Raw genomic sequence first — 19,253 nt, 5'->3', positions numbered from 1 at the left:
ACACGTTAACAGAAAATAAAACATCTATAGGTTTTTAAATCACGATTGGACTCAATGTGGGTTGGTCAAGTTAGGTTGCTTACAAAATTCTATTATATTGCAAAAAGAAAGGGGTGTTGTGTATATATTAATTATATACTAGTTTTAAGGAACGCTTTGCATGGGCAAACACATATAAAATAGTATAATTCCGTATAAGAAATATGTTACGAATCCTAAATTGTTTTAAAGTTGCATGGAAGGGTTTATAGTATATCATCAAACTGACTTGTTCGTTGTATAAAACATTGGGTTAATTAGGTGAATATACAAGCGGTTAAGTTTTGCTCAGAAAAAAAAAGTTTTTTCTCAGAACTATTTAATACTCCTCAAAAACATGTAGCATAGGAAACTAACAGAAAAAGATAGCATTGGGCGTCAAATTGTATATATAGTTATATACACAACTCCTCAAAACATGTACCATAGATAAGATCAAATAAATGGAAAATAAAATCTGTATAATTAATTTAGTAGGGCAGAGAGGAGAAACATAATTTAGGAAAAAGAATGAGATGCCACAAAATATTTTACATCGTAATTATAATAACAATAATGTGGGTATATATGCATGACTTCAATTATTGAAAGTAGCCTAAAAGCATGACACTCCTGTCAATTTTTTTTGAGGATATCCGCGTCCCACGCGTGTGGGGACATCCTCTTACTCTGTATGCATGGAAACTTCGCTCTCGGATAAAACTTTGTAACTTCTAAAAAAACAAGATATATAGCAGTATATGCGTACAATGAATATCGTGACAAAAAAAATGCGTACAAGGAATATAGTATGTTTTCTTTAACGCCATCAACCTTTTTTTTCTGAAACTTAATCGGTTAATCATGTATTCATGTTACAAAATAGTGAAGGGAAACTTGTCGCTATAAAGTGATAGATTTTAAGAAGTCAAAACTAGTTTATGTAACAATAAGCGGCAGATATTGCTCCTTCAATTTTGTTAAGTACGTAATAACATGTGGCAAAATCATGAATGAAACTTTTTTTTGTAGAATGACATCATTAAATCTTATTTCGGTCATGAAATTTGCGAAAAGGTAAAATCGTCGAGTATTCGTTATTCTACATAAGATTGTGAAATTTAAATTAATTGTATAACTATACGACTATTCAATGAATTATCAGTCGTCAGACCCTACATTTTTTAGTAATTGATGACAACGTTCTATTTTGAAACCAATTAATGTCCATCACATGTTACCATTCATAAACTTAATAATGAAGCTTTTTAATGTTGATTTTTTTCTTTTGAAAGCAACTTGCAATAAGTTTAAGAGAAATTATAAATACTGAAAGTTGTATTCATGATGTTGGGTAAGAACACATTAATCAAGTTCTTCTAGGACCATTGGCCATTGCCATGGTGATTAAAGCATTGAGCCCATAACAATTTGGTCAAACATTTTTAAACAAAAAGGAAAAAATATTGGTTAAACTAAAAAGAAATCAATTTGATTGAGTGTTTTCGTGACCGTTTGATGGGTCATCGTTTTCACGTTTTAATTTATCTTACCCTTGTCATTAAGTATCATCCTTAATCATTATGTCGTATTCGTTGCTATGTAGTTGTATGTGCAACCCTAATCATGAGTCTCTGATGCTGAATTCTAACGAAAATCAATCTGATTTCGATGCAGCATTAAACGGTAATTACTATGTCAGCCGTCACTGTCCTTTTTTAACTTCCAATTATTTATTCTTGTTTTTTCTTCAACAACTCTCAACTTTTCTTTTAAATCTCTTAAAAGTTACTAAACCATAAAGTCAAAATCGCCATCATTAACGTATGACCAAGAATCACTCTGGCTGGTCAATCTAATTATGGTTTTCAATGATTTTCAACAAACAGTCTAATTCTTCCAAAGAAATTAACTAATTCCTTAATGGTTTACTATATATACTTATAGTTCAATGGAATACTTGGGATAAGGTAAGAATACTAACATGAAATTCTTTCAAAATAATCCGATGTTATACGTTCGATGACTGGATAGTACTGATGAACTACATACGAGAGTCCGATATATTCACAATTGGTCGCATATTCAAATGTGTAGTTGTATTTATCCAAATTATCTGTTATATAGGTGTGAATGCTATCTTTACATTTGGAAGGTATTTGAAATGGTAGAGTTTGCACTTTGCATCTGCGAATTTCGTGATTTTTTTTTTGTTTTCTATTAGAGTAAAAGTTCATACCATTTTCTCAAGATTCGACTTTCATCTTGCAAATACAAAGATAAAGGATTAACATTCCCCTTATTTTTATATATAGAGATAATATAATGACATAAACACATAAGGCGCTAGACTCGTGTAAAATAGGAATATATTTATATGCATTTACGTGCGTATGTGAATCGGCAGTTGTCGGTCAGTCTAACTCCTAAACTCTATATCACATTATGTATGTATATATATTTATTCAGTATATTAGATGGAGATGATTATATTCAATTAATGTTTGGTAAAAAGTAAACCATAAACTTGTTTTTATGCGAGACGATATACTATAACATTATTATTAATTCATTAAGTATACTGAGCCTCTGGAGATAAATAAGTGGGGCTTCACTTCATGACCATAAGGCCAAAACAGATCTTCTTGTTTCTTTCTTTCTCTCTCAAATTCTTATTTCCTTCATAAGAGATGGAACCAGCTTTGTATCTAGGTGACAATACTAACAAGTTCTCTTTTCTGGAGAAGCCCTCGAAGATTCCTAATAATCCCTCTGCCTCATCGACCTCTACTTTTTTTTTTTGTATAATAAAATCGACCTCTACTTCCGACAAGAATATTGGGTTCAACATGGGTTTGGATGTACTTGGTTTTGGTAGTCAGAGATCGTTGTCATCCTCTTCGTCCCCGTCGGTAGAAGATGAGAAGAAGTATAAGAGTAAACTAACACAAAGAGCAAATTATTCTGATGGAGTTAGGGTTTCATCTTCCGTTGATCCGTCACTACAGCTTCAGCTTCACTTACCTTGGATCCCTGAGAACAGTAAGGGTTTTAGTTTGTAAACAAAAAAATGAGGCATAAGAATCAACTAGTTTATCGTAGTTATATATTGTGTGGTTATGCGTACCCACAAAAGAAAACATACCGTATATTTTCACGAAAAACAAAAACAAAACATTTGAAATTTATTAGTATCCCTTAATATGGCTTATGTTTTACGATTTTCTTAGTATAATGTACATACTTATTATAATTAATGTGTCGGTGGGATGTTGAAATCATTTTCCAAATATGCCTTGACTGATTTGTGACAAGAAAGAAAACCAAGGTTTTGTAGAAAACGAAAATCAAATGTAATGTTGAAATTACAAAACTAATCGGTTATTCCACGACCGGCCGATAATTAGTTTTGATTTCAGCTTAAAGTCATTGTTAATGTAAAACAATCTCTCAGGAGCACCTACGGTGGCAGAGCCTAGTATGCCAGTGTCCCCTCCGGATAGTGTAACGTCGTCGTTTCGATTAGATTTTGGGATTAAGAGTTATGGTTATGAGAAAAGAAATAATAAAAGAGATATGGAAGATGAGGTTGAAAAATCTACTTCAAGAGCCAGCAACGAAGACAACGATGACGAAAATGGAGCCATCAGAAAGAAACTGAGGCTCTCTAAAGATCAATCTGCATTTCTTGAAGACAGCTTCAAAGAACACAACACCCTTAATCCTGTTGGTCTCACCATTATTTTTTACATTTTGTGAATTTTATTGAGATTTTTTGTGTTTCAAATCAAATCTTATCATTTTATTGTTTATCTTATGTAAAATATAAACATTGCAGAAGCAAAAGATTGCGTTGGCAAAGCAGTTAAATCTTCGTCCTCGTCAGGTTGAAGTTTGGTTTCAAAACAGACGAGCGAGGTTAGCTTATGTCACTATAGCTTAATTCATTTTCTTTTTATGAAATAGTATTTTTTATGCAAGATACTATTTTTCTCCTATTTTTTTGTGATGATCATTAATTTCTGAAAAAGGAATGAGGACGACATGCATGGTGCATCACGAGTAATAATAACACATTGTCGCTTGTCTGTTCTTGTCATTTTTCGTGCAAAAGTAGCATTTCACTTATGCCACCATTTCCGTCTATAATTTGTTTATTCTGACTTACTGATAAAAAGAAAGTAAATAATAACTCTTCATATATAATTTAACCAAATATCACAACTACTCTATTTAATGAATATACGGCGTCAAAAAATACAAGTATATGAAAAAAAAATTGAACATTGAAATCAAGAAGGCAATCTTGAACATACAAAACTTCTTTTAGCACTTGGTGAGTTTTTGATCTCTTATAAAAAGTTATAAGTATATCTTAATTCTTAATCATGTTTATAAAAAATGCTATATGTTCCCTTAGAGTTGCTCCTTTGCCTGAATTCAGTGCCTTGTAGTACAATATACCAATAAGCAACATGTGTTTATGTTTATGTAATTGACAAATGGGAATAGGACAAAGTTGAAGCAAACGGAAGTGGATTGTGAATACCTAAAGAAATGTTGTGAGTCACTAACCGACGAAAACCGGAGGCTTCAGAAAGAGGTTAAAGAATTGAGAGCTTTGAAGACTTCTTCTCCTTTCTACATGCAACGTCCGGCCACCACTCTCACTATGTGCCCTTCTTGCGAACGTGTTGCCACCTCATCATCACAACCATCCACGTCAGCAGCACGTATAGACTTGTCCACGTCATCATTTCATAGTCCTTTGATTCCGGTTAAACCTGGACCGGCCAAACAAGTTTCGTGAAAGCACGTGCGAAATAAATGGTTGAGTGGTTACAGTTTGAGCAAATGGACCGTCTCCTATTTTAAAAGACGACTAGCGAACGATTATCCGGTTAGTATTTTGTTTTCTTTTGGATTTTGGTACTGTTTCTGGTTGTAGGACCGGGTAAACAGATGGAGGAAAAGGGTCGACATGTTTATTGAGTGAAAGACAAGCGAACAAAATATATGGTTTGATTTATCCATATTTTGTAAAGTAGTATACTCTATTTAAGCAAAATGGTGAATATATCATTTATACAATACTATCATTTATCGGATTTATCGAGGATCTCCAAGAATGTTGAGATGTTCGTATTGGTCTTTCTAGCAACGAAATGTCATTCGCTACTTTTTCACTAAATAAAGCTATTTTGTACGATGGTTGAGTCTCGTACTGCGTACTTCAGTTTTCAGATATTTCCAGCTTTCTTCAATTTTTAAGCATTCCTTAAATTAATTTCTACACAAACATAAACACATTGTATCTACTTTTCCCAATCTCCAACCAAATAGTCACATGTCCCATATTAACTCCTACATTAATACATGATGAAATAGGTAATAAGAAGTCACGTGGAGAACAACTGCACCAGGTTGGATCCAATCGCACTGAACTCATAAAAGCATTAGACTTAATGGACTTTTTAACGAGCTTTCTTCCTAGTAAAAAAAAGTCCAAACATCCCATGTGAGACGTCGTGACCAAACCCACTCTCTTCAGATCCTATATTTTATTTTCCGAAACGTAAAGTACTTGTCGGAACTGTCGGTGGTCGACAATCTCTCAAATCCATGCTTCCGTATGCAAAGTCTTGCGTTTACATTTACATTATTCCTAAATCCAAAACTTTATTTCAATAACAAAAAATAACGATGTTCCACATCATAATACATGTAATTAAGAAAGTCAAAAATTATTCTCAATTTAGATCATCAAACATATGTAACAGCGATTATTGGAAACAAAATATCAATATGTAACTTCTCTTTGGAGCTAAGTATAGTAACCGTGGTAACAAAAGGATTTACAATAAATAGTAGCAAAGATATAAGAGAGTAAACCATACTTTTCATCTTTTTTACTCTAAACATTCTATAATCAACTAAAAACAATCAAACAGAAGAAAGAAAAGTATTGAGAGATCAAACAAATGTTCGCGATGGAAAAAACCTTTTTAAGGATTCCGTCGTGTTTGGCCAAGCTGATTGAGTTTGACGAGCAGCTCAGCGTAGAAGATCTCGTTCCAAGAGTCCGGAACTCCAGGGAGGCACCAGTGGCTACAGTCTTGGTACAGCAACGGCGTTTTCTTCTCTTTATCCGATAAGCTTTGCTTCCGGTACACGGACGGGTGACCATCCTTTCTGTAGTCAGTTAATCTAGTGATGTTAAGATACGTTACGGGCGTTCTCATACCCTTCAACACTTTCTCTAGCACCTTCATTTTATCCGGGTACGGTGTAAGGTACGTCTCGTTCTTGATCGGTTCCGTCTCGCTATCGCAAGCTCCTCCCGAGTTCCATTGTCCACCGCTGAAATGCGAAGCGGAGTAGCCCCGGAAGAAAACAAGAGACTTGTTAGGATTCACATTCTTCTCTACCCATCGACCCCATGTGGTCAACGCTTTACGGAAAGCTTCAAGTACAGCGAGCTCGTGATACACATTGCTCCCTTCTTGATAATAATCCTCCCTTTAAAAATTAATAATATCAGTTCTACATTACACAATACAAAGACAAAGCAACTCACATTATAGATTAAAGGGAGTTGTCTTTTTTACCCTTTGGATGTTTTCTCGTGAGTCCACCAATGCCCGGTATTAAAGACAATAATATCAGCTCCTTTGTACTGCTCTGAAGACTTCCCAACCAAATCAAGCCTTAGCGTCTCCTTCTTTGTTCCCTTCTTGTCAACAATCTCATTTTCTTGAACCAAGAACGGTGAAACAAAGAACTCCACCGTGCAATTATAATCCTATCAAATTAAAAAAAAAACATTTAAAAAAAAATGAATTGTTGCAAGAGAAATGAAAAAGCCATTACCTGGAAGACAAAAGAGTACTCAGCCTCCCCACGAAAATGATGTCTACCACTAGCTTCATAGACTTTACTCTCATCTTTAACCGATCCTTTAAGCATACAAACCAGAGACTCCCACATGTTCCTATTCAGAGAATCCCCCACGAACACTAGCCTTCTTCCTCTAAGCATCTCCAGCATAATACCTCCATTTAACCTTCATTTTCATTACATGTATTTATTAATCATATATATAATTCAAAATACTAAATTACACTAACGTTTACCTCGGTAAACTACATTTCTTAGGTTTCCACTTCAGTTTCTGGAAGTCTTTGTCGGGTCTTCCGTTTGAAATACAGTTGAACTGCTCGTCGATAATATTACACGAACCGGGTTTGTAAAGCGGGTACGAATCGTCCATGATCCATTCACCGTCGAAGAACTCGCAGTCTTTCAGAGACTCACTCCATTTCTTGATCTCTTGTTCCAATAAAGAAACAGAACCGGTTTGCTTTCCCGGTTTAGAAGGAGTTGATGAGGTGGAATTAACCGTCCGATCCGCCACAGACACGGGCGGTGATTTCGCCGGAGACAGAGCTTCGTCGGCTGTCCGTGTCTGATTACTCGATTTTGTCGGAAGCAGAGGTTGCGAAGTGTTGGTTTTTGCAACCGGTTTGGTCCGGTTTACGATCGGAGATTCAGAGGTCGCGTTTTTAGCAACCGGAGTTCGATTCTCCGGCGGCGGTGCTTGCGAAGTACTGTTTTTGACGACGGAACTCGAACTTAGGGAAGGAGAAGTGGAGTTAACGGAGACGGGAACGGTGGTGTTAGACGCGGCGTCGCTAGATCTATTGGTGGGGTTAGTTGAAGTGACATTGGGGATTATGTAGGAGAAGATCGAAGAGACGGAAGTGGTTTTTGACGAAGAAGGAGCGGCGGCGGTGGAGAAGGAGGAAGAAGAGAAGATGTTGGAGAACCAAGGAGAGGACGAGTTAGGAGAAGGACTAAAGGCGAAGAAGAGAGTGAAAGAGACGAAGGTGATTACAAACGCGTAAGCGAAAGTTGATGTTTTTTTCGGTTTCACGGCGGAGAAGAAGCTTCTTATTTCTGCTGCGGCGGCGGTTGTTGTCGTTGCGCCGTGAATCGGCATATATTTGACGGCGTCCGACGCCATGTGGAGGGGAAGTGGTGTGTGTGGAGGAGGAGTTCGTGGCGCGTGGGGAGTGTTTTAGTGGTTGGGAGAGAGGGAAACAGTGCTTTTGTTTAGGTTTAGAGAGAGAAAAAAAAAGTAGCAGAGAAGATGAACTTTTAGAAACAAAGAGAAAGGGGTCGTAGTTATGTCTGAACGACACCGTTAGGAGAATGACTTAAAGTGGAGAGTTATCTACCAAATGCCCCTCGTTTTGAAATTAATTACGGGAATGCCACTATCAAAGTGCGTGTCGGTGGTACGAGATTCGACTTTTTTTTGTTCCTATATCTACGGTCAACAGGTTAAAGAGGAGAGAAGAGATTAATGTGAATGATTGGGAAGCTTCTTTACACACATGTTGCAACTGTGTAATTAATTACTGCTGAGTTGTTCTTATTTGTACTATGCATCTAACGTAGGATATTTTCTTTTGTAACTGAAAACTAACGTAGGATATGGCATAGATTCTTTTTTTTTCTCATCAAGATTTGTTATATTAATAAAAGGTCCAAAGCCCAAGTTCCTCATAAACCAACAAAAGCCACAAAAAACCATTGGGCTACAAACGAGAAAGCAAAAATCCGAAAACACTAATACGGGCTTAAGGCCCAAAAACCAAACCCAGCAACCCGTAGGTCCAAGAGAGAATCAGATGTCGGGCCGCCTTCCATCGCGAACCGCACCATCTCCTCCTCCTCGACTACCACTGGAGAATCATCCACCAATTCACCGATCCACACCGGAACTCTTTGACTCCTCATCTTCTTCACCGCAACCGCCAAACCTCCCAGGCGCGCCTAATCATGGAGAGAATCAATCGTGACCGAGATCTCATCCGCCAAAGTTCAATACAAGGACCAAGGAGGGGGCTTCACACATACATCAACCTTTCCACGAGATAGCTTCCATCGTCCTCCGACGAGAACTCATCCAACAAACCCGAGCCAACTTAACTTAACTAGTGAACAAACCAACAAAAAGAAAGAAACTAAACCCTAGAATAGAGCTAAGGGACCAGAAGCCGGCAACAATGGAGCTGTAAGAGCCTCCACGTTCCGGAAGCTTAGCCGGCGCCACAGAGCTGAAGGAGCCTCCACAACCCGGAAACTTTAACGGCGATGCAAGAGCTGTGGAAGCCTCTACAACCCGGAACAAAAACAACGCTGAAAAAGGAGATCTGACTATCCTACCTCCTCGCCGCGAATCTAGAGGAAGAAGAGTTGCAGAGGGCCGAGGTCTTCCCGGAGCAAACCCCTAACCCAGATCTGCGCGCAGTCGGAGAAAATCGACAGATCGGAGCAAAACACACGAAGACATGAACGGAAGAACAAAGAAGGGAACCATCGGCGCCGGTATGCGCTCGGACGCGCCACCGGACGCCGTTGCTACCTTGCACGCTTTCTCTCTCTTTTCTCTCTTTTTTCTACGATCAAAAGCTTACTTATTAGTTAATATGGCATAGATTCATGTGTTTGCATCTGAATTAAATCGAAATTTATTAGGATCCACGTCGGAATCTATTTTCACTAAATGACTAAATCCATGCTTGTGTTTGTGTAGTTGTATATATCCATATGAGTTTGCTGATTTGAATCTGATTAACTAAAGTCAAAGATCTGGATGGTTACTTTGTTCTTCGATGGAAACCTAGTCAAATCTGTTTTTAATGCAAGTTTATAACATTTTGGCAAAAACTTATATGACTATTCATGAAATATACAAATAAAACAGAGGAAAAGATCAACATGGAGATGATAAAAACAAAATCAAATACGTTGGTCAGTGCCGTCCCATAATTTGGGGTGGCCTAAAACACAAAAAAAAATCATGTGACCTCTTGTACAAATACCAACAATAAATAGTAACAGTCAACCAATACAAAAATATATAAAGTCATCGAATGGTAAAAATTAAAATTATGTTGGACAAAAGGAAGATCGAACTACGATATGCTAACTCAAATTAAAGTACTAAACCATCTGACCTAACTAATACTCAGTGACATGTGGTCTTAATGTGTACTTTATATTTTGTGGCCTAAATCAGATGCTTTAGTTGCCTTATTTCAGGGATGGGCCTGACGTTGGTACGTTGTTGGCCATAAAGAACATAACTGATTGGTGGCCACATTGAAAATTCAGTTATAATCCGATTAGCTTATACCAAAGACCTTCTTTTGTGTTATCTTGCCGAGAATGTAAATCTGCGGGGTACAAGATCATAGCGGCAGACGTTTTAACATATTTTTCCTTCATTAAAATTCATACCCCATATTAAATGTAGCCACATGTGTTTTGAGTCATCTTCACTGTTTATTTTTTGACAGCAGACCTTTCCACTATATCACCAGACACCAATCAAACTACCTTGTTCTTTACGACCCTTGTCCATGTGTTATGCAGTATTAAACACAGATTTACTAACATTTGTCTTAAATGCAACATAAGCTTTCAATTTTAAATCAACAGTTAAAGAAAAAAATTTTAGAAACCTGTCATTAGCATAACGTGAGTCCCGACATCCCTGCACCTGGAAGACTTGAATTTTTTTAATTCAGCTTCCGTTGGCGTGAAAATTATTTGAAAACAAAACAATTGAGGACAAATTAGACAAACTTATTTTACAAAAAAAGTTTAAGGTAAACAACAAGGAATAAATAACAGAGGCAACTTATATCATCTCTAACTCCATAAAAAGACTCCCACCACAAGACCGTTGCAGTTAAGAGACACTTTTTCAATCTTCTTATCATTATGGCTTCATACCGACGGTGCCTTGTGTCAAAGTGAATCTTCATCTCGCTCACCTTGTGCAACTTTCCATCCTAGTACAAATACAGTAGAGATAATTTGCAATTCATATACAAGAACATATTGATTGTAAAAAACTGCACAAAAGTTGGATAGAATGCTGATGAAGTGAAAATCAATCGACCAATTCATTGAATACAACTAGGCATCACATATAGTAGACAATATTTTATAAAATGTACTATTGTTTATGGTAATATAAACACTGGTTATGTTGAAATAAATTCTGCGTATGTATACCAAAAAAAATATTAGAATGATATATATGAGGGCTCTTGATTTGAAAATTTGGAATATAAAATCATGATTACAAATAAGAACATATTGAATGAGACTTTTTTTGGTGAAGACTTATCACATGTTAGAAATAAGAACAAGATTTAATGAAATAAGCATATTACTAACAAGATTTCTCATCAAGCCGAGGAGACTTTGTTTAGTATGTCCGATCACTGGTGGATATTGGACATTGTGGTTAACATTACTTGGATATTGAACAAAGAAAATCATTTCTCATCAAGCCGAGAAGACTTTGTTTAGTATGTCCGATCACTGGTGGATATTGGCCATTGTGATCAGTAGTACTTGGATATTGGAAAAAGAAAACCATTTTGTAGATTGAAAATGAAGAAAGAATGATAAAGGGATGAGGAGACAAAATATGAGATATAGTAACCAGAGGAGAAGATTAATCTACATAATGGCATAATGCTTGTTAGAGCTCTTCACCACTTCCACCATACTATCTAAAGTCGAATGCAATTTTACACCACCATCTTTCATATACAACTTCCCGTCATCTCCACCATATCACTCTCATTCTCCAAAGGCCAGCTAAAAGTCTTTGCCACAACTATTCATTTACAGCTTCTGCCACCTCTACCACCTTCTTGAAAGATTCTTTATAAATCTCCACCATCATATGTTTACAGTTTAGTACCTTACTACGAGATAATGGCACTTAGCACTAAATTTTAAGATCAATATAAATTATAAAGATATTTAAGTGATGCATCCACTCATGATTCTCCGTCTTCCCTCTTAACCAAGTTACTTATATAAAATGGACAAAATAGTTATGTAGAATGAATTTTGAAAACTAAAACTAATAGTTTAATACTAGACTAGACCCTGACCCACGCGCCAGCGCGGATATGAATTTTCAGTTTTTAATTATTTATTTTATTAAATGATGTATTTGTAATATTCGTTCATATTATATTCATTAAGTAATTTTTTTTTTTGCATCTTAAACTATCTATTTTTTTTACGAATGTGTGATATCATATAAAAAATATAAAACAAAATGAGTATAGAGTTAATTAGATAATTTTAAAAACAGAAATTTTTCTTTCGTGTGCGATATCATATAAATAATGATCCGCCCAGTTAACAAAAATCATGATTATTTTATGTGTAATTTTTTTTTATTTTGACCATTTCCTTAAAACTATATAAAATTTTACATATTTTAATTAGAATATTTTTAATATCTTTACCTTTTTATTTGAAATGCAACTCAATATTTTTTTTAACAATTATAACAAAATATTTAAAAACTATTTTTAGAATTTGTTTGAAAATATGAAAATTAAATTTTAAATTAAAATTATCCTAAAATATGATAAGTTTTGATGTAAACGAAAACTCAAATTATGTCAAAAATAATGATATTCAATGATAATAACAATTTTAATTGATTATTTTTAAAAAAATACATTTACAAAAATATTGTTTGAAAGAAAATTCATTTATCTTTCAAATATAAAATGAAAATATTATAATTAAATAATAAAAAAATATAAATAAAAATCATAAATTTAGCAAATGACAACTGAGTTATATTATGCTAAAATTTTCTTTCTAACAATTTACCAAATGACAAATGAGTTATGAGCAAATAATACCATATAATTTTTAAAAACATAGCCATTCTTAAATATATTTTGAATAAATAATTATTTTTAAATTTAATCAACTGAAAATAATATCCGTACAATTGTGTGAGTCAAATTCTAGTTTTATTGATGCATGTTATATATTAGTGCTGCATGTTTTAGGTAACATTTTAATGATGCATGTTTTAAAAAATCTCCCTTATTAAAATTATGCACGTAAGGATAACTCAGGAGTTTTTTTGGTTGATTAAATGACATTATGTCCAAATTTATTTAAGGATATTTCATTAAGGTAACTGAAAAAGACAAACAATAAAATAGGAAGTTTAAATTCATTTAAGCATATTTCATTAATGTAACAGAAAAGACAAGTAATAAATTTTAGGCAGTTTAATTAATAAAGTAAAAATATTTTCAAAAGGGTATTTCTCTTTTAATAATATAGATTATGAGTGGATACATCATGAGACTAAACTGAGTTGAACGCTCTATGTTAATACTCTGTACGACTTGTTTGAATCTTCACACGGTGGTCTACCAACATAGGTCCTTAATTATTTTTTGTCAACATTTTGAAATTTCTCATTTCGTTAACTAATTAATTTATTAATTTATTTATGTGCTCTACATATATTTAGATAATATAGTTTTATTTTAAGATTATATAGCATTTATATGGACTAGCGGTCTAGTATACTAATGATATTTTTGTTCAGAAAGTACATTTGATAGGTACATTTGTTCTGGCTATTTGCTTGAACTCCTAGAAATTTGAAAAAATATCGTGAAACATCCAATAATATGGCTAAATTTCGACTAAGCTTAGGCAAATTTCGTTCCTTTTTTCCGTAAATCAGTTGCATAACAGAGAATCGTTAAAATAAAGTCATGTACATTAATTTTCCATTAGAATAAAAAAATAATTTGCAGATATGTTCGATATTATCATTTATTAAAAACGGAAAGTTAGTTTATAAAAAGGAAAAACTCTTGATTTCCCTGAAACACCCTCGGTCTTATGAAGACGGTCAAGGGTAGCTCGGCTCCTATATATACAAAACTCAAGTCGGTGGCCTCTCACAGATCAAAAACCTCTCTGAGATAAAGCGAGAGGACGAAACCAATCTCTCCGGTTCTCAAATCTTTGTATTAAAAAAGCTTCATCGCTTATAATCTTTTGGTTTCTTTAAGCTACGAAACCCTAGATTTTGTGTAGGAACCAAAACATTGAATTTGATCCTAGAGAATGAGTGATCAAAATTTCGAAGCGAGTAGTAATCCAGTGGACCGTACCAATCATCCTTCAGGGATAGTTCCCACTCTTCAAAACATCGTCTCTACAGTTAACTTGGATTGCAAGCTTGACCTAAAAGCGATAGCTTTGCAAGCACGTAACGCCGAATATAACCCTAAACGTTTTGCTGCTGTGATCATGAGGATAAGGGAACCAAAGACCACAGCGTTGATCTTCGCCTCGGGAAGAATGGTATGTACTGGAGCCAAGACCGAAGACTCCTCCAAGCTGGCTGCTAGGAAGTACGCTCGGATAATTCAGAAACTTGGGTTCCAAGCAAAGTTCAAAGACTTCAAGATTCAGAACATCGTAGCTTCGTGTGATGTGAAGTTTCCTATAAGGCTTGAAGGTCTTGCGTACTATCACCACGCTTTCGCAAGCTACGAGCCGGAGATATTTCCAGGACTTATTTACAGGATCAGAGGAAAGATAGGGATGAAAGGAGCACAGATTGTGCTACTAATCTTTGTGTCTGGGAAGATAGTTATCACTGGATCCAAGAAGAGAGAAGAGACCTACAAAGCCTTTGAGAATATCTACCCGGTCCTCACACAGTTCCAGAAGAAGTTCACCGCTAGGCTATAGATCTTGGAGTTGTGTTGTGGTCTTTTAGCCCCTTGGGACGATTTTTTTTCCCCTTAACGACTGTTGATTTTGATGTTTGGAATATGAGAAATATCGTATGGTGGAAGTATATTCATATTTACAAAATATCTTTCAAAGTCTTGTAATCTATATAAGACGTAGTAGAGCGGAACTTGTGGTCCAGTGGTAGTGGACGAGCCTTGGATGAAAACACATTCCGAGTTCGATCCTCTTGCTGCGGAAACTAAGTCACATTGTTCTGCTCACCACGGCTGCGGATACGTCCGTATGAAAACCCGGGAGAGGGCTGTCGTGGACTGCACCTCCCACCCGGGGGTTAGGTCTGTGTCTTTAATAGACCCGGGTTTAACTTTTTTTTTCTTCAAAAAAAAAATATAAGGCGTAGTAGAACTGTAGCATGCTTATTATATATTCCAAGTTATTAATACTCCAGATAAATGATGTAATAAACACGTTGCTCAACTGTACGCATCGATAGCAATGTGGATTCGTTTTCTAACACATGCATATTGAATAATATGAGAAAACTCTGATTTTTAAGTATGTAACGTTTGATATCAACAGTCTTTAATAGAATGACATGAGCTTAGAGATTTTACACGATATGGTTTTCTGAATCCCAAGTTTGAAAAATCTATTATTTAAGTATTATTTTTCATCCTCAACAACTCACCTTTGAAATCATCTCAGAAGATAAAGCAGCTGGTTTTAGTATGTCAAGATAGTCAGCAGACAGAGCACCTGACCATAAACGTTTTGACCATAAGCGTTTTGATTTTAAAATCACCCTTATACAATTTTCTATACTAATTCTTGTGGTGTTTTTGATTTTAATTACAATTTTTGCCGCTCATCTAATAACTCTGGAAACGTGTTTGGACCGTCTTGGTGGTGAAAATCCATCTTCATCTCCTTAGGAGGAATAAAACAATCTATGGATAGGCCAGGCACGTCAAATGCAACATCATCTATGGTCCATCTCTCCTCCATTCGAGTCACAGAGATTCCTCCCTTGAGAGTCTCTCCAAATCTTGATATCAACACATCCGTTCTACCTGAGTGTGCAATCACCACTTCACTACCTTCGATTGCTCGGTAATCCTCCATCCATGACGACATTGAGGTCTCCCAGTATGTCGGAAGACTACCCGGTGTCTGAATCCTACATAACAACCACATCTTGTTTATCTAAACCAATACTGTCATCTATTGGTTTGCATGAACCCCTTAAAGAATCAAAATAGAATGATCAAACTGTTGTGATGTAATGTACCTAGTTAGGGAAGAGTCTTCAAGGCAAAGTAGAAGGCCACTTTTCTGGCTGAAGTAACCGAAAGCGACATGTTTGATCATCTCAGCCGTAGAGTCGCTGCGTCTTGTTAAATCAGTTTGGTCGGTTGATAACTTGAGAACGAAGCAATCCTTTCCATTGATTTCTTTCTCTCCAACAAATTGTGCCGATGAAAATACTGATGATATTGTTAGAGGATCCAACCCCTGATTGTGTATTCAGATATACAATCTCCATTAATAGAAATACAGTATTATCCTTAACAATTCACATACTATCTCTATATTCTTTGTGGAACTATTCATATTAATTAACCGGATTTATATTGATGTTGTCCTTACAGACCGAACTGGACGACAACCAAACAACAGAACAGAAAACTACAAAATAGGGGACAATGCACATGAATAAGAGCAAAACATAAACCCTCTTTATTTTTAGTGTCAATATTATTATATAAAACCAATAGCGAGGTTTAGTTTTAAATTATGATGTAAAGAATTATTGTTAACAGTGATATATGTACCATAAAAAGGGGACCACTAACACATAATGTTTTGTCCCTAAAATCTAATAATTGTATAAAGTTTGGATTAACTATATATAAACTTTGAATCTCTCTCCCAAGTTCCGACCTTTATTTCCATTTTTTAAGCTCATGATAAAGTCAATTAGTAGCACGTGATTAAGGCAAAAAGATTCATCACAATAGAAAGCTAAGAAAGCATCCCCCAAAGTAGAATGTCAGATCCAACACACTCTTATTCTTCTTTTTTGCCTAAAGCAAATTAAAATAATATACAATTATGATTTTTCAGCTTTCACTTCTAGATGTATTTGCTATACTTCGAATCTTGAAAAATGTTTGTATTAACTGTATGAAGATTAATTGCGTAATCTCTAGTTAGATCATAATTAATTAAAGAATTAACAAGCTTATTTGGGTATATATATATATAAGTTAATTATTCAAATGTTTACAAAACTGTATATTTTCTCTAATTTCACAAAAGATACAAGTTTATGAAAAAAATTTGTTGTATAAATAAAATATTGGTGAAAATAAAAAATTAGCGAAAATATATACTTACTTGTAGAGTACGTCGCAAAGGCCGTATAGCGCCTTTAGCAGCGTGATCACCGAGCCAGGGTGTATAACGCCAAGCAATTTCTCCATCACTTCCGGCTGAAATCTTATGACCGCCACCTACCAGCTCGATGAGCCACTTTTCCGGTAGCATTTGCCACATGACGAAGCATCCCTTATGAGACACAGGCGAAGCATTAACTGTGGCTGAGCCACTGAGGTCATTCATCATAGTCATTGTAATTTTTCCAGTTACGAAAGTGTTTTTGATTCCTCTTTCGAGTTTTTTGCATCCCGTTGCTGCGGCGAAATGTTGTATTATGTATTGTGCTGACGATGATACCTATAATGATCATAATAACTATATGGATTAGTATGATTTTCATGCATATTTTAGCATGGATCTGAACCTTTGTTTCCTCTATCAATATGTTGGAGACCATATATTGTATCTAATCTATTAAACTACGAAAAGGGTATATATTTTTTTCTAAAATAGTAGTGATTTGAATCATAAACAATTAAAACTAAATTTGGGTCTAAGAAGTTTTAATATGCAATAGCAGTTTAATTTGTTTTCTTTTTCTTACAAATCCTGTAATTTTACTGAATACAAAATAATAATAAGAATTATCATTCAGATCTGAAAACCATAAGTTTATTGTAATGGAATAATTGTGTCTCCTGTAATTATGTATGGATCTCGTGATCGAGTCTTGCATTGACTAATTCTTATTCTTGGTGTGACACTGACCTGTGACCTTATTGTCCACAGATTCTAGCAAATCTCACACATGTAATCATGTATCGTGAAAAATCTATAGAATAAACAGTGGAGTCATAGAGACTCGCTTTTCACAGGAACCCACCTAGAAATATATATTCTTAGTAATTTACCAAAGAGGACACTGAAAAATCAAACACAAGACTTCTATAAACTTTAAAATAAATTTAACCCAATAAATCGTACATTATATCATTTATTCTGTTATGTAAAATAATGTAAATGAAAAATATGGCAAGATTATCTGAATTATAAACAAATACCTGCAAGTTTCCTTTAAAATATAAAGTTTTGCATTTGTCATGTTTTCAAAATCCGAAAAGAAAGAGAAGAGAAACTAACGTTATGTTGCACAAAAAAAAAAAAACTAACGTTATATTTTAGTAAAAGAAAATCTGACTTTATTTGTCAACTGAGAAATATACGAAAAACCATTTATGAGGTGTAACTGTCGACTGTCGTCAAGTAACGGATGCAAACTTGTCAAATTAATAGTTCTCACCAGATTAAAAGCATGTCTATCTAATTAATACGAAAGATACTTCAGATACAATGAGAAAATATATACAAAAGCATCATAAACTAATTAATCCTATTTAATATCACCCACCAAAATATGTTTTTAGTTAGTTGAAATAGTTTTCAATAAAAGTATATACAGTATGTAGATATCACATACATACGCCGTATAATAGTTACCTGCTGGAGAGACATTTTGGAGAGAGGAGGGACAGGGAAGAGAGGGCATCCAAGAACACTGAGAAGAACCTTTGCATCTGGTTTTTTGTGAATGATCATAGACTGCAGTTGTGTCTTTATCCATTTCTTCCATGATTTCGTTCTGATTGATCTTCCTCCTCTTTCTTGTTCTTCTTGATCCATCGGTTCTTCCATCAATGGTGCTAATCTCTGCATTTTTCTCTTTTGTTTTTTTTGTTCTTTTTTGGTACTTCTTTCCTCTCTCTTTGTGCTCAAGCAGCTTATAGACTTAGTGCGTCTTGTTCACCTTTCTTTTTCATTGTTTGTTAATTATTGTTATTTCTTTCTCTCTCTTTATAGAAAAGTTATATTGGCATAAGTCGTCACCACCTTTCTTTCTCTCTAACCTCTTTTGAGTTTTACTTTTAACTAGGTCCTTGTCCGCGCTACGCGCGGATAGTATTTTGATATTTTTTCATATTTTTGTACTATTATGTTAATTGTTTAGTTTTATAAAATGTTATGTTTTTACTGTAAATTTAGAATTAAAAATCTAATTTTTCCTTACTGTAAAGTAAGTTAATTTTTTTGAATCTTACTACAACACATTATACACGAAGAAAATATAGTTGGTTTTTATATTCTTATTTGGTGTAATATTAAAAATTTTGATGTTTGTTTAAATGATTTTTTTAAATTATATATTTTAGGATTGATTTTCGTGA

At 34.7% G+C, this 19,253-nt stretch overlaps 4 protein-coding genes across 5 annotated transcripts; 2 read left to right on the top strand and 2 right to left on the bottom strand.

Moving 5' to 3' along the window:
- Positions 1 to 2,708: 2,708 nt before the first annotated feature.
- On the top strand, positions 2,709 to 5,128 carry LOC106427563 (homeobox-leucine zipper protein HAT14). The gene is made up of 4 exons (XM_013868291.3): positions 2,709 to 3,060; positions 3,473 to 3,744; positions 3,857 to 3,936; positions 4,531 to 5,128. Exons 1-4 carry the CDS (start codon positions 2,709 to 2,711, stop codon positions 4,826 to 4,828), a joined length of 1,002 nt encoding a protein of 333 aa, XP_013723745.2. The 3' UTR covers positions 4,829 to 5,128.
- A 168-nt stretch (positions 5,129 to 5,296) lies between these two features.
- LOC106426307 (protein trichome birefringence-like) lies at positions 5,297 to 8,221 on the bottom strand. Of its 2 annotated transcripts, XM_013867031.3 has the most exons (5): positions 7,152 to 8,221; positions 6,889 to 7,081; positions 6,627 to 6,820; positions 6,020 to 6,537; positions 5,297 to 5,683 (listed from the first exon to the last, which is right to left on the bottom strand). In XM_013867031.3, the coding sequence occupies exons 1-4, from the start codon at positions 8,039 to 8,041 to the stop codon at positions 6,024 to 6,026; spliced, it is 1,791 nt and encodes a 596-aa protein (XP_013722485.1). In that variant the 5' UTR covers positions 8,042 to 8,221; the 3' UTR covers positions 5,297 to 5,683; positions 6,020 to 6,023. The 2 variants fall into 2 exon arrangements, with proteins under 2 accessions (XP_013722485.1, XP_013722484.1); XM_013867030.3 differs by lacking the exon at positions 5,297 to 5,683 and having other exon boundaries at positions 5,819 to 6,537.
- A 5,374-nt stretch (positions 8,222 to 13,595) lies between these two features.
- Positions 13,596 to 14,967, top strand: LOC106426338 (TATA-box-binding protein 1-like). The gene has a single exon (XM_013867064.3). The coding sequence runs from the start codon at positions 14,014 to 14,016 to the stop codon at positions 14,644 to 14,646; it is 633 nt and encodes a 210-aa protein (XP_013722518.1). The 5' UTR covers positions 13,596 to 14,013; the 3' UTR covers positions 14,647 to 14,967.
- A 390-nt stretch (positions 14,968 to 15,357) lies between these two features.
- On the bottom strand, positions 15,358 to 18,851 carry BNAC03G02650D. The gene is made up of 4 exons (XM_013867040.3): positions 18,529 to 18,851; positions 17,050 to 17,388; positions 15,941 to 16,164; positions 15,358 to 15,829 (listed from the first exon to the last, which is right to left on the bottom strand). Exons 1-4 carry the CDS (start codon positions 18,742 to 18,744, stop codon positions 15,502 to 15,504), a joined length of 1,107 nt encoding a protein of 368 aa, XP_013722494.1. The 5' UTR covers positions 18,745 to 18,851; the 3' UTR covers positions 15,358 to 15,501.
- Positions 18,852 to 19,253: the final 402 nt, after the last annotated feature.

Source organism: Brassica napus, chromosome C3, assembly GCF_020379485.1.
Source record: "Brassica napus cultivar Da-Ae chromosome C3, Da-Ae, whole genome shotgun sequence".
NCBI classification, from domain to species: domain Eukaryota; kingdom Viridiplantae; phylum Streptophyta; class Magnoliopsida; order Brassicales; family Brassicaceae; genus Brassica; species Brassica napus.
Note: the sequence above shows the minus strand (reverse complement) of the source record. Positions and strands in the feature narration are given on the sequence as shown.

Bases quoted from the DNA above. Each gene is read 5' to 3' on its own strand.
- LOC106426307 (XM_013867031.3), bottom strand. From the start codon at position 8,041: ATGGCGTCGGACGCCGTCAAATATATGCCGATTCACGGCGCAACGACA. The intron at 6,821-6,888 runs GTAATGGCTTTT...TTAATTTGATAG, and splicing joins AGTACTCTTTTGTCTTCCAG to GATTATAATTGCACGGTGGA. The intron at 6,538-6,626 runs GTAAAAAAGACA...TAATTTTTAAAG, and splicing joins CACGAGAAAACATCCAAAGG to GGAGGATTATTATCAAGAAG.
- LOC106426338 (XM_013867064.3), top strand. From the start codon at position 14,014: ATGAGTGATCAAAATTTCGAAGCGAGTAGTAATCCAGTGGACCGTACC.
- BNAC03G02650D (XM_013867040.3), bottom strand. From the start codon at position 18,744: ATGCAGAGATTAGCACCATTGATGGAAGAACCGATGGATCAAGAAGAA. The intron at 17,389-18,528 runs GTAACTATTATA...TGATCATTATAG, and splicing joins CCAAAATGTCTCTCCAGCAG to GTATCATCGTCAGCACAATA. The intron at 16,165-17,049 runs GTAAGTATATAT...ATACACAATCAG, and splicing joins CTTTGCGACGTACTCTACAA to GGGTTGGATCCTCTAACAAT.
- LOC106427563 (XM_013868291.3), top strand. From the start codon at position 2,709: ATGGAACCAGCTTTGTATCTAGGTGACAATACTAACAAGTTCTCTTTT. The intron at 3,061-3,472 runs GTAAGGGTTTTA...ACAATCTCTCAG, and splicing joins ACCTTGGATCCCTGAGAACA to GAGCACCTACGGTGGCAGAG. The intron at 3,937-4,530 runs GTTAGCTTATGT...AAATGGGAATAG, and splicing joins TTTCAAAACAGACGAGCGAG to GACAAAGTTGAAGCAAACGG.